Below are 13114 nucleotides of genomic sequence, written 5' to 3'. Positions count from 1 at the left end.
TGTGACATTATGGACGGTCACATGACAAGTGTCCAGGGGTACCTAGTTAGGAAGAGGGAGGGAGGATTTAGGACATACTGACAGGGGCTATAAAATATTTTGACATTGAAACTACATTTTTAATAGAATATATTGTTTACAGCGCAGTACAAGTTGTGTTTTTTTAAACTTGTTTGGCTGGTCCTGTGACTTGCATATGAGAAAAAAATAGTATATTATCATCTATGACCACACGATAACACTGTTTACACATGACACATTGCTTGAGCTCAGTGAGGTACTGTGCTTCACACTCCAGAGCCGAAGGTGGTGGTAATGTATCATTAAACTGGATACAAACCACCATAAACAAGACGAAAATGATCTGAATGAGAAGGACATCATGGGTCTTGGAGAGTGAAATTAATAAATTATGCTCTCATACTGAAAGACCACACTTGAACAAATAGAGGGATTGGCCTTCATATTACTTATTCTTCATATTACTCGACATTTCACTTCCTTGCATTCATGGGGCAGTCCGAACAGCAATGAAGAGGTCAGCTAGGCTAAGGTAAGGCTAACTTATGTTTTTAAAATGTATAAGCTCTAAAATATTTAATTATTTAATGAGGTACATGTACACACACTTAACGCTGAGCAGCAGTTTACTCTTGAGTTCTTTGTGACTCTTATGATAACATTAATTAGCCTGTAAGCCTTTGCTCACTAATGTGGTATTTGCATTATAAACAAATAATGTGCTGATTAAATTAAATTTGCTTCTTGTGGCATATAGCAATAGCACAATGTATGCATATACAGTGGTGGGCACAGATAACCAAAAAATTAACTTCGATAGCAGATAATCAGATGACTGAAAAGTTATTTTTGATAAAGATAAACCACCCAAAAATGTTTTGGAAGTTACAGATAACCGATAAATTCCAGTATTGTCTCTGGTACATTTGCAACTACTAACAAGCTGAATTTGAGTTTTAACACCACAATCGCTTTTGGAAGCATCAAAAGTGACAAAAGACCTAAACAATAAGCCTGTACTTCTATATTTGAACATCCTGCCCCCTGCTGGAAGCTCTTGTTTACTACACAGCTTATAGCACAGAAGCAAGCTGAGAGCAGGCACAAAGCCAGCTCTCTACCAATCACAATGCTCCGGTCAGGTGCAGGTCTTGGAAAATAAAATCATGTTGACTTATGGTTTTGTGTGAATACTGATAGAATAACTCCATTAATGTGAATACTGATAGAATAACTCCATTAATGTGAATACTGATAGAATAACTCCATTAATGTCAATTCTGTCATTTGTACAAAGTTAAAATATAACATATATCTTTTAATGTTGAATAATGCACTAATTCAGAGGTTTTATAACAAACACAGACAGATCGCAAAGGATTCTGGGTAAAAGTGCCTCTGCTAAACACTGATTGGTTCAGTCATTCATTATGTAAACCAACACGTTAATGTGACATGTGTAATGTGTTGGTGTTTACAAATAAATGTGCTTTTGTAAAATATTCCATTTTTATTTGTAAAAACAGGCATTTTTACAGAGGCTTGGAAGTGTCATCACAAAATGTTTTGCATGTGGAGAGAATGTGCGCACATTTTATTAGTGCCGTGCGCACGTTTGATGATGTAAAATGTGCACTCAGTATTGTCTTGACACATAAATGTTGGCTTTACACTGTGCGACTTTTGGCCCTTTTTCAGATGATTTTTCATTCGTGCAAGAATTTTTTGGACCAAGTTTCAGGTTAATCGCGCATCCTGCATCATGTCGTGTACATGGAGTAACAAGCTGCGTTTAACATCTCACGACCACCTCCTGATCGCAGATCGTATGGTTGAATAAAAATCAAACCTGTTTGATATTCTTCTTGTCGGCCGTCATGAGGGTATCCTGTTGCTGAAGAGCAACAAGCATCTGACCGCTCACACTGTGCATGTGCAAACACCGCAGAGCTGTCTTTTGTTGTTGTTTTTTTTAAACTTTGATGTCTCCCATCGAGAGTTTTTGTATATTAAGTTTGAAAAAAGCTTACGTTTTGGTTCTGGAAACACGAGTTTGAAATGTGGTTTCTGAACGTACAATGGGCCTCATGTATCAACGTTGCGTACGGCGATATTTGAGCGTATATGGGGTGTACGCCAAAACGGCTGCGCCACTTGGCATTTATCAATGTGGTCGTTGGCGTACGCTGCGCTGAAAATATACACCAGGTCGAGAGGTGGTGTAAATTATACGCCAAAATGAACCAGTGCTGGAATCCACATAAAAATGAAAATTATCAACATGATAAACAGTGCCATCATACAAATCAATGCATATGTTACATAAATAACACTTTCCTGATTATACTACATAATAATAAATACAAATCCCGCCTTTGTGGGATTGTTATGGAGCACGACCCGTGGCTACAGCGCTGAGTGCAAAGAAAGCGCTGCTCGCCTTTTTCTCCAGAGTTCAAGCCTGGAGCCAGAGCAGCGCTGAGCTTAACTTTATGTGGTGTGATCGTTTTAGACTATGAAATTGATAATAACAACTGTAGTTTCGTCATTCCCTTAATTCGCCCGTGCTGCAATCAGGTTTTGTCGTCTCCATTCGGTTGTCACAATAAAATAAATACAGAAATACATTTAAAAAATAAAGAAATCTGACAGATTAGGCGTGTCTTATTAATTGAGCGAGCAAATATCCACATGTCAAGAATTATTGACATGTCAAAAGAGAATACAGTGGTCCCTCGCTATAACACCGTTCACCTGTCGTGGCCTAGGAGTCTCGTGGAGTATTTAGTCCAATTTTGCATGCCTTTTTTTTTTTTTTTACACTGTTCTGTGTATCTGTTTATAAGAATCTTGTTGCCCAGAAGAGAAAAGAGCGCCAACAACTACTCATAACTGTGTTTGTCACTCGGAAACAGACACCTGCTGCAGCAAGATGTGAGTGGGAAAAGGCGTGGCGTCAGGATGCAGAGGCGCGATCTGTGAAATACTGGTCAGTCACTATTAATAATTTCTTATGTGTCCGACCTCGTTCGTTGATCGTTAAAATTAATTTGTTAGTTCTAAAAGCCATCATAATTATTTATAGGAAAACGTTCTATTTTTATTTCTCAAACAAATGTTTGGGCCTGAAAACAGTTTGGTCTTATTTTCCTACTAAGGTTTGAACTTTGAGAGTGTTTACACACGAGAGAAAAGTGAGAAAATGTTCATGCCTGATTGAGAAAGTGTATAAACTGTGTAGTGAGGGGTTTTACAGCTTTAAAACGTCTATAATAACTATAAAAAATAACGCAGACTACGTCGCGGATTTCATGTATTACGGGCTATTTTTAGAACGTAACTCCCGCAATAAACGAGGGACCACTGTAACACTTTATTGATTATATACTACAAAACAATTAATACGACGGCTGCTTTTGACGCTCTATTGGCACGCGTCGTGATTGGTGGAATTCTTTTTCATTGCCATCTTCCCGACTTCCATGTTGTAAAATGAGGGTGTGTCTGAAGCGGAGTCTGAATATTTATGGGCGTGTTTATTATAATTACGATCGTTTCCACCCGCCGCATTTATCAAGTTCACGTCAGGCGTACGCTGGAAATGGGCAGGTGCGCACTGCTTGATACATGTCACAGCGACTTTGGTGTATTTCAAGGTTACACCGTAAATTTACGCCACAAGTGCGCAACATTGATACATGAGGCCCAATGTGTGTGAGAACATAAATCGGGCGCTCTGAACTTTTACACTGTGCGGTTCTGTTGTACAGTTTGAACTGAAACAGAGTACAGTGATTAAAATATCATACAGTGTCTGCCCAGCTTCAGGATGAATACTGCCATGAACACTACTGCCCAGGAGATGGCAGTAGAGGCCTTGAAACCTTGCCGAAACAAAATTCTAGATAATCCGTGTCTGCTACATTTAAGATGTGTGGAATTTAACAAACGCAAATACAATAACAACTTCTATAAACCCAGAGAATATATTCATGAGAGTTTTAGGCACTAGAGTTTAATGTTGTTGTCCGTGGAGCCTGAACAGAGTGTCTGAAATGCATTTGTCCTGTCATGAACGTACTGCGATTACCCTATCCTACCCATAATGCACTGCTGGGCACAGCATGTGCTCACTCAAACCTTAAAAAATGAGCACATTACTTTAAAACTAAAACATATATCTGATATTTTCACTTTATAAAACTTCAGACATTACAGTAATTTTAAATAACTTGTCCAAAATTAGTTTGGTTAAAATTTGAACCATAAGTTAAAAATGTATGCCCCTGGATGACTTGGGTGATATTGCCAGCGTATTAGTATGGTATTAAAAGAAAGGATTTTTTTTTTTTGTGACCAGTTCTCTTTTGTCTGCAGAGGATAGAGCAATTTCTTCTGGAAGCAGTTCTCTTCTGTTTGCAGAGGGTAGAACTATACGTTTTAGGAAACTTTTAACAGGTAGGTGCTCAATTGATTTTAAATTTTAAAAAAGTTTGCCACTGTTCAGCTTTCTTTACTACGTTATCGGTCTAAAAGTTATTGGACAAAAATTTATCGTTAGATAATTTGTCTGATAATTGTTTTTAAAGTTATCTAAAAAGATAATCTGATAATGAAAACATTATCTTTGATAATTATGTTATCGGATTATGGAACTGTGCATATATATATATATGCATCTTTTTTCTTCACAACACTTTTTTAGAGAGATGAGACTCAGGTGAAACAGTCTGGGAACAACAGTAATGTTTCTTTTCTCATAAAAATCCAGAGAACCTCTGTGCCAGTACTTACAGTACTTGCTGTTACCTGGAGTATTATGTGTCAATGTGTCAGCCTCTGAAAAAACAAAATCTGATTTCTAAAAAAGGAAAAAAGAGGCGAGAGACAAAAAAGTGACCAGATGTTGCAGAATTTTTCTTAAAAGAGAGGTGATGGCCTTGAGGTAAAAGAAGACCAGAGTCTCAAGACCAGAGGTTATTTCAATTCCCAGACAGCAAAAGCACCAAGGTCCCTGGGATGAGGTCTTTAAGCCTCAAGTTGTTCAAAATGTGGAGTTAAGCACCTTGCTGATATTACACTGCAAATTATTTGGTTCTTACCAAGATAAAAAAGCAAAAGCACTAGATAATTTATCTTGTTTTAAGAGTTAATTTGTTATTTTAAGTGTTCAACATGCTTATTTCTAGATTTAACAATCTTAAGACATCTTGTCAAGTGAAATTATCTGTCCATGCAGCAAGATAATTAACCTCAGATTTAGTGTTTTATATTGTTTTTAAACACCTCTTTTTTGCAGTGTAGTGTCTTTGTGTGTGTGTAGAAGTGTATGTGAGGGGACATTACAAAGTGTGTTGAGCATGTGCTTTGGAGAGAAAAGAGCTATAAAAATATAAGTACTTTATAAAAGGAGGGTGTAGTCCATGAATGGTAAGAATTAGCCTGTGAGCTTCATCCATAGTGAAGTAAATTCTACTTTTGCTCCCCAGACATCAGTTAATAGTGTCACAGAAAATTGTGATCACAGTCAAGCAGTTGACCGTCTTCTCTTACCGTTGGGGCCGAGTTTGTTCTTGGTGACCAGGAGGGCCTGCTGAACCTGCTGAGGCTGGGTGATGTCCACTTGGATGAGGGTGAGGCGAGGTGAGCATGTCCTCTGGAGTTCTTTAGCACCTTCACCAGACAGGTTGAGTACCGTCGCGAACACCTCAAAACCAAGTGCATCCAGACGCATTGCAGCAGCTTTTCCAAAACCAGAGTCACAGCCTGATGGGACAGAGGGACATACAGTGAGCCAGCATACATTCAGAGATATCATAAAATAGCTTAAAGGTTGCATTAACACCTCACGTCGGTCGTAATTTTGTTACTGCTGAAGGCACAGCAGGTCTAAGCATTCCTAGATTCCATGTGTGGTGTGTGCATCTGTGTGTGTCTGTCTGGTTGATGCGTATGCAATGTCTTGATAAAAGTGTTGTGTATTGGTACACAAGATCACCTCACTAAAACAAGCTCAACGCTGGATACGTTTTGACTGTAATTATAGCCACCAGGGGCTGAGACTCAAAGCTAATGCATACAATACCACCACAATGACTTCAGGGATTGTGTTGAACGCTACGACACAAGAAGAGGGGAGGTGATGGCCTAGTGGTTAAGGTGTTGGGCTTGAGTCCAGAAGACCATGGGTTCAAATCCCCGCCTGACTGGAAAATTACTTTATTCCCCTATTGCTCCCGGTGTGTAGTGAGCGCCTTGTATGGCAGCACCCTGACATCGGAGTGAATGTGAGGCATAATTGTAAAGCGCTTTGGAAAAGCGCTATATAAATGCAGTCCATTTATGATTACATTGCAAAGAAAAAAGTTTGACATTGGGTGTTTTTCCAATTTTACACAGGGGCCTTTGATATTTTGACATAGAACACAGGGTGAAACATGGTACACAAGGTTGCCTCACTAAACCGTGGACATCTTCCACATTGGGTGCATTCCAAACACCAGGATAGATGCCATCTTATCCAGACTGGTGAAAGTAACTGGCCAGCAGTGTATTCATCTTTTGCAAACATTCTGTAAAGTGGACATCTTGCAGGATGGCTGTAAAATGCAAGCATTCAGTTCACTGTTCAAAAAAAGGGCAATAAGTAAGAACAGAAGAATTGACATGCAAGCAACATACTCCTTCACATAATTGTGAGAACGCACCTTATCACGTGGGATTCACAAACAGGTGTGGCACAAGATAACAAAAGTTGATATAGCTAACAGCACCTGCTGCACACCAGCACTCGGGTGCCAACTAAATGCAGGTCACGTATGTCGGCAAATGGAATTTCCTTTCCTGTGTTCACCCAGTTAGTGATTTTACTAAATAAATCAATTTTTCAGTTTTGACATTGTCTAAAGCCTGGTTCACACAGTAGGATTTTAAAATTATCTGCAGGTTTCCAAAACCTGAGAGACCACACACGTGAAGATAAAGAATTATGGATCTAACAGGTTTGGTCGTACAGTGAGTGTGTGGTGTTCAGCCACACGGTAAGAACAACACCACCACACACGAACAGATTTCACACACGAACATTCACAGCTCAGACAGGAAATCTCGCAAAATCTCTCGAGATTAAACGTGACTTCAGAGTAAACAAATAGAGATACTTTGTGGACTATTTAAAACAGGGGGAAAAAAACGATACCAAAAGAAAAAGAAAAGGCGTTCTAAAGCAGTGGAGACCACCGGACTTTCTGGTAAGTCAGAACAGCTGTTTTGATTAGATTTCGCTCCGTGCGTCCGTTACCTTGCTTTCTGATTGGCTGCACATCACATTCAGCAGGCTGCGTGCTCGTTTGTGGTCGGAGGACACAACACGCTGCGATATCGGGCCAAAAAAATCCAACATGTTGAATATCCCCGATTTGTGATCGGAGCGCTCCTGACGCCCTTCCGAGCAGATCAGAGTGCTCTGAACACACCACACACAGCAGGAATATCTGATACGTTTTAACGTCATCACAATTGTCGGGGCGTCCTGAAGATTGTCGGAAAGGGAAGATCGGGTCTGATATTGGCCTAATTATCCTGCCATGTGAACCCGGCCTTAGATTTTTTGCTTCATAATGTTCCCATTGGCCAAACAACAGCCAGTTACAGGTCTGCAACTTGCCAAACTACAACAACCTATAAATCATATCAGATCTGGGAGCACGCAGGAGAGTGATGCATCATCACATCCACCACACAATGGAACTGCATGGAACCTTGAATGATAACCAAGGTTATCATTATGACACCTAGTCCATCTCCATCAGCTTCCCCTTGGTCGTGTTCAAGTTGCTGGGGTTCTCAACACTGTGGTACCTGCATACTGGATCATGCCCAGAGAAACATGTAACATGGCTAAAATGCAGTGAGGATGGATAAAGTCTTCACAGCCAGCCCATCTGTGCCAGTGGTCACTTTGAAATCACCCATGATGAGTGGAGTACTGTAACCTCTGGGACTGTCATCCATCACCAAGGTAAGCTGCATCTAGAAACTCTCCCTCACCATGACATCAATCATCACATTTGGGTCACAGACTGAACCAGCAGACAAACATCCAGAGAAATAGTTTGACTCTCATAATATCATCGATTGTCAGTGGTGACATCTGGCAATAGCTGCTTCACCTCAGCCTCTGTCATTCCCTCGAAACACCAACCCTTTTCATGACCAGACTAAAAATAGGTACACCGAAATCTGGCCACCTCCAGGTCTCCAAACGTCAGACAGTGCAACCACTGCAATGCAAAGATTTCCAAGCTCTTATCTTTCTTTTTCGGTGCTACGCTTTGTGAAATGATTTATGGCAGAAGTAATATAACATATGAAAAAAGATTTTAAAACTGTGTACCAGTATTACATCTCCTCATGCCTTGTGGCAAATGGGGGGGGGAACTGCACTTCCACATGTTGGAATTGTGCATTTTGCATCACTACTCTTAGCTTTATAGTGGAGAAGCATTTTCTTTCACCAAAACAGATCAAATCTAAACTTTGTAGCTAAACTTTCAGGTCTTCTTTTTAAGAAAATCCTCACCTATACCACTTCATCATGAAGCTGTATAAATGGTGATACAAAATGCCAAACATGCACAATTTCCCCAATCACAGCCATATAAGTCTATAACTTCTTCTGGGTTGTCTGGGTGGCTTGGTGGCTTTCCTCACTCTTCTCCTTCTTGCACAGTCACTCAGTTTTTGAGAACGGTCTACTCTGTAAGAGTGTTGCATGATGCATAACAGAATGGCTGGCGCACATCCAAAATGTCCTCGTAGCTATCTGATCTCTACTGAACTGCTTTTCAAAATGGCTGATGTACAAAATGTCCTTGTATTTGCCGCGACTAGCTGATCCTTTTAAAACCATCTGATATTTTTTAGCTGTCTAATTGATAAAACCAAAGTATTCACATCTATTTGGACAGCATGATGGAACACTCTGATTTATTGTTTGGCATGACATACACAAACACTATAAGATTTTTACATAATGGCCTTAAACGCAACTTGAGCAGACACCTGCTAATACCCGCCTACTTCACTTTTGCAGCCAATCACATAGACATTGATTCATGACAGGCTAAGGACCGTCCACATGGGGCCAGGTTAGGCACAGAAATAAAAGTTAGCATAGAAAGGAAATCTGGGCTCTTTGTTCTACCTGTTTGGATGTGATCTGGTTCAAAGTCCCCAGCGCTGTTAGATCACTCTTAGCCTGACAACCAGCCGCGAATTGGGTCAGATACTGGCCTCTCTCCTAGCCTGTGACTGGTTGGAGGCCAAGACACTGACATCAGCATTGGTCAGCCTCACTTTGGGCAAGTTTGAGGGTGTGGCACAAGCACTGCTCTTTTATTCATCATTTAGGAATGGGAAATCTCACTCCAAGATGGAGGCCAGTATCCAGTCCAATTCATAGTCGGGCCAGTTGTCAGCTAGATGACTCTCTGAATCAGGGTTTGAACTTTTTTCAGTACAACATCTAAACTTTGAAGTCCATTCCCTGTCCAGTTCTCTCCGAGATCACTCATCACCACAATAAAAGAACCTAACAACTCCATGCAGATTTATAGTATGGTATGATATGTCTTCCCATAGGATTTGTTTGCTAAAATTTATTTTTTTACTCCATTGGGTTGATTTGGGACCAGACTATCCAAAAATGGCGGGGAGCAAATTGTCCCACCCTTAACCCCCCCTCTGGGGGGTTTTTTGGTCCCAAGATGCCCCCCGAACTGCCTCAGCACCTACCTTCGGTAATAATGATGGGATTTTCATGATTTTAAGGTCGTTTTAGGGGTTTTGGGGGACACCGGTTCCATTTATAATACTGCAGTAGTCACTGAAAGTAGTTTTAATGCATTTCGGTGATAATTATAAATTTTGAGTGTCCTGTAACGCCAAAATTTGAGGTCACTATCAAGTTAGAGAGAACCTAGTCATGCAGAACCACTTTTTAGGGGTTTTCAAGTATGACAAATCGTTTTGTGCAGTTGTTTTAATGATAAGACATTCCTGTTACCATGTTTATGAAACATGGTTACTTAGTTTAAGGAATATTAATGTCCATGTATTTTGTATTCTTTCAGGAAAGATGCTGCAAAGCTGGAAGGATCATCATTAAAAGCATGGAACTCTTCAGTTACCAGATATTATACTACATACGTTTAAAGAACCTGGGTGCAATACTTCATTCCATATCTGATTGTGTATTTTCAGGTTGAGATCCTTGGAGGATATCATCATCAGAGAGTAGCCATGTCTGAAAAGAAGTGTGTCATTTGCAGCAAGGGTGCAACCTCAAGTAGGAGATTGATTAACAATCCTGATATGGTTGATGAACTTGTATCATGTTGTAAAGAGCAGCTGGACCTAGGCCAAACTAAACTGAAACAGCTCCATGATCACTTATTCAGTATGAGTGAATCTGAACGCAATTTGGTGAATTATCATAGTGATTGTCGGAAATCCATTGTCAATAAGAACATGATCAAATGACTCCGATGTAAGAGAGACCGATCTGATTCCCCTGCATGTGCTGTGCAAGGGTCTGGCAGCCCTTCAACTTCCAGAGACTCTAGCCAGCCTAAAAGGACAAAATCTATTCCAAAGGCAGAAGTACGTTTGTTCTCTAGCTGCAGCTTCTGCCCCAATGACAATATAGAACCGCTCCACCGTGTTTTCTCAGATAGAATGGGTGAAAATTTCCTCCAGATGAAGCTGAAAACTAATGATGATCATGTCCGAATTTGCGTATCAGATTTGGAAGATCCAGGCGATGCATCTGCTCTTGAAAGGTACTACCACAGAAAATGTTTGCGCTCTGCTCAGCGCACCTTGACCTCAAAAGAATATTGTAATGCTGAGCTCATTCATTCTGCCTGTGACGAACAATTGATCCACTTTGTTGAAAACACTCTCACTGACAATGACGCTACCCTCAATATGGCTGAAATCAATGATGCATACTTGTCGATTTTGACAAGGTATCAAGTAGAGATGAATGAGACGAAAAACTACCGCAAACATCTGAAAAAGCTGATTTCAGATCGCCTCCCCAGTGTCCAGTTCATCAAATCTTTACGGAGGAATGAGCCTGAAATGATTGTCCTCCCGAGAGCAGTTAGCAAAGCAATGGATCTTCAATCTGCTTTCCTTGATGTCGATGAAAAGATTGGCTACCTGAAAGAAATGGCCACAATTCTAAGGGATGAAGTTCTGAACTACTGCAACTGGTCATTGAATGATGGATTTGACAACTTTGAAAATCCACCACTATTGCAGTTCTTCGTCACACAGTTCCTGTTTGGCAGACATGTTTTCAAAGCTTCAGGGACGAGGAACGCTAAAGTTGACAAGGCTGTTGATGTTGGCTGCGAGTTTATCATTCAAAACACTCGCAGTGATCGACAGGTGAAGCATCAGTCGAAACGGGACGGTGGTTTTCGACAGGCTGTTCATACACCCCTCTCGATCAGCCTAGCTCTTACCATTCATTCCAGAGAATGTGACACGTGACCGATGTGTTGACAGTGCTGCTCGATCTGGTCTCTTGTGGATACCTTGGAAGTTGCACTCATCTCAAGTTTCTAACCGGAAAAGCCACAAAATACAGAGAAATAGATGTACTACAGCGAGTACGAGTGATCGGTCGTCAGAAGTCCCTGTCAGTACTCTAGCTGCAGCATTTTGAATTAACTGAAGGCTTTTCAGGGAACTTTTAGGACAACCTGATAATAATGAATTACAATAGTCCAGCCTAGAGGAAATAAATGCATGAATTAGTTTTTCAGCATCACTCTGAGACAAGACCTTTCTAATTTTAGAGATATTGCGCAAATGCAAAAAAGCAGTCCTACATATTTGCAGTTATCATTCATATAGTCTGGAAAATGGCCAAAAACAATTGCCAGGGTATGTAAAATTTTGAGCACAACTGTATTTATCTATCTAATAATAATAACAACAAATTAACCTGTTTAAATATGAAGAATATAAGTTCTTTTTGAAATCAAATATCATGAAAGGAAGAGAGGATCGTGGGGGACGACTTTTACATCCTGGAACTAGTTTTCTTAGAGCTGGAGGTTCCGTACAGTTTAGTAGAGTTCACAGTGTTGGGATAATGTCAGCGACGTCTGCCTTGAGCAACTTTGCTCCATGTGGGTGGTGGTAATGAACACCTGCACCAGCTCTTCCAGCCCAACATTCTTCTTTTTAAGTGTGTATTGTAGAACTGGCTTTTTGTAGGGTGGCACTACAAGAAAGGAATGGAGACACGTGACACACGGAACAGGCTGATGGCCTGAGGCATCGCTGCTTTTGCATGTACGTGTGTGTGGGTGGAAACCAGGTGATCTCTGCTGTCGACTTCACCGTCTTTTCAGGAAATGAACTGTGCTTACTGACTAACTTAGGAACACTTCACCACTTCACAACAACAGAATGATCCAGAACATCACAGATTTGCTGTATGTGATCCAATCTCAAGGTATATATATAAAAAAAATGCAGTCACATATTGGCCTGAGAAATGTTTTTGAAGAGTTTTTATGAATGGGGAGTATCTGTTCCATCAGATGGATCATCAACAGGATCACAGAACTGACAACAAACAGATTTTATTGTTGGCTGTTCCTTTTATCTTTGAAATCTGAATCTCTGAGCAAAAACAGTGAAAGAACGTTTCCAGGATGTTACTGCCACTCATAAAGTAGTTTAATCGCTGTTGACAGAGAAAGACAAAGTCGACGAGTGCAGCTGTAAAATCTGTAGTTCCAAGGGAAATGCTGCTGACTCTACAGTGTTATAACGGTGGATTATAGTCCGCTTTACAGGCTCATAAAACTGGATTATAGTCAGCTTTATAGCCTGTCATGATGCAGCTCATCACTCCAACTGGAAGTTGATGTCCCTTGAAATCAAAGCACGGTGCACCTGGAAAGTATTCACAGCGCATCACTTTTTCTACATTTGGTTATGTTACAGCCTTATTCCAAAATGGAGTCAATTCATTTTGTTCCACAAAATTCTACTCACAACACCCCAT

At 40.4% G+C, this 13114-nt stretch overlaps 1 protein-coding gene across 2 annotated transcripts in view; it reads right to left on the bottom strand.

The window, feature by feature from the left end:
* hsd11b2 (hydroxysteroid (11-beta) dehydrogenase 2) overlaps window positions 1-13114 on the bottom strand; it is a 79818-nt gene that overhangs the window by 49774 nt on the left and 16930 nt on the right. For both annotated transcript variants that reach the window (XM_034184974.1, XM_034184982.1), the window contains exon 2: window positions 5575-5787. In XM_034184974.1, coding sequence (XP_034040865.1) covers window positions 5575-5787 — 213 coding nt within the window. The remainder of the gene's footprint in view (window positions 1-5574; window positions 5788-13114) is intronic.

The sequence above is a fragment of the Thalassophryne amazonica genome, chromosome 2 (assembly GCF_902500255.1).
Source record: "Thalassophryne amazonica chromosome 2, fThaAma1.1, whole genome shotgun sequence".
Classification (NCBI taxonomy): Eukaryota; Metazoa; Chordata; class Actinopteri; order Batrachoidiformes; family Batrachoididae; genus Thalassophryne; species Thalassophryne amazonica.
Note: the sequence above shows the minus strand (reverse complement) of the source record. Positions and strands in the feature narration are given on the sequence as shown.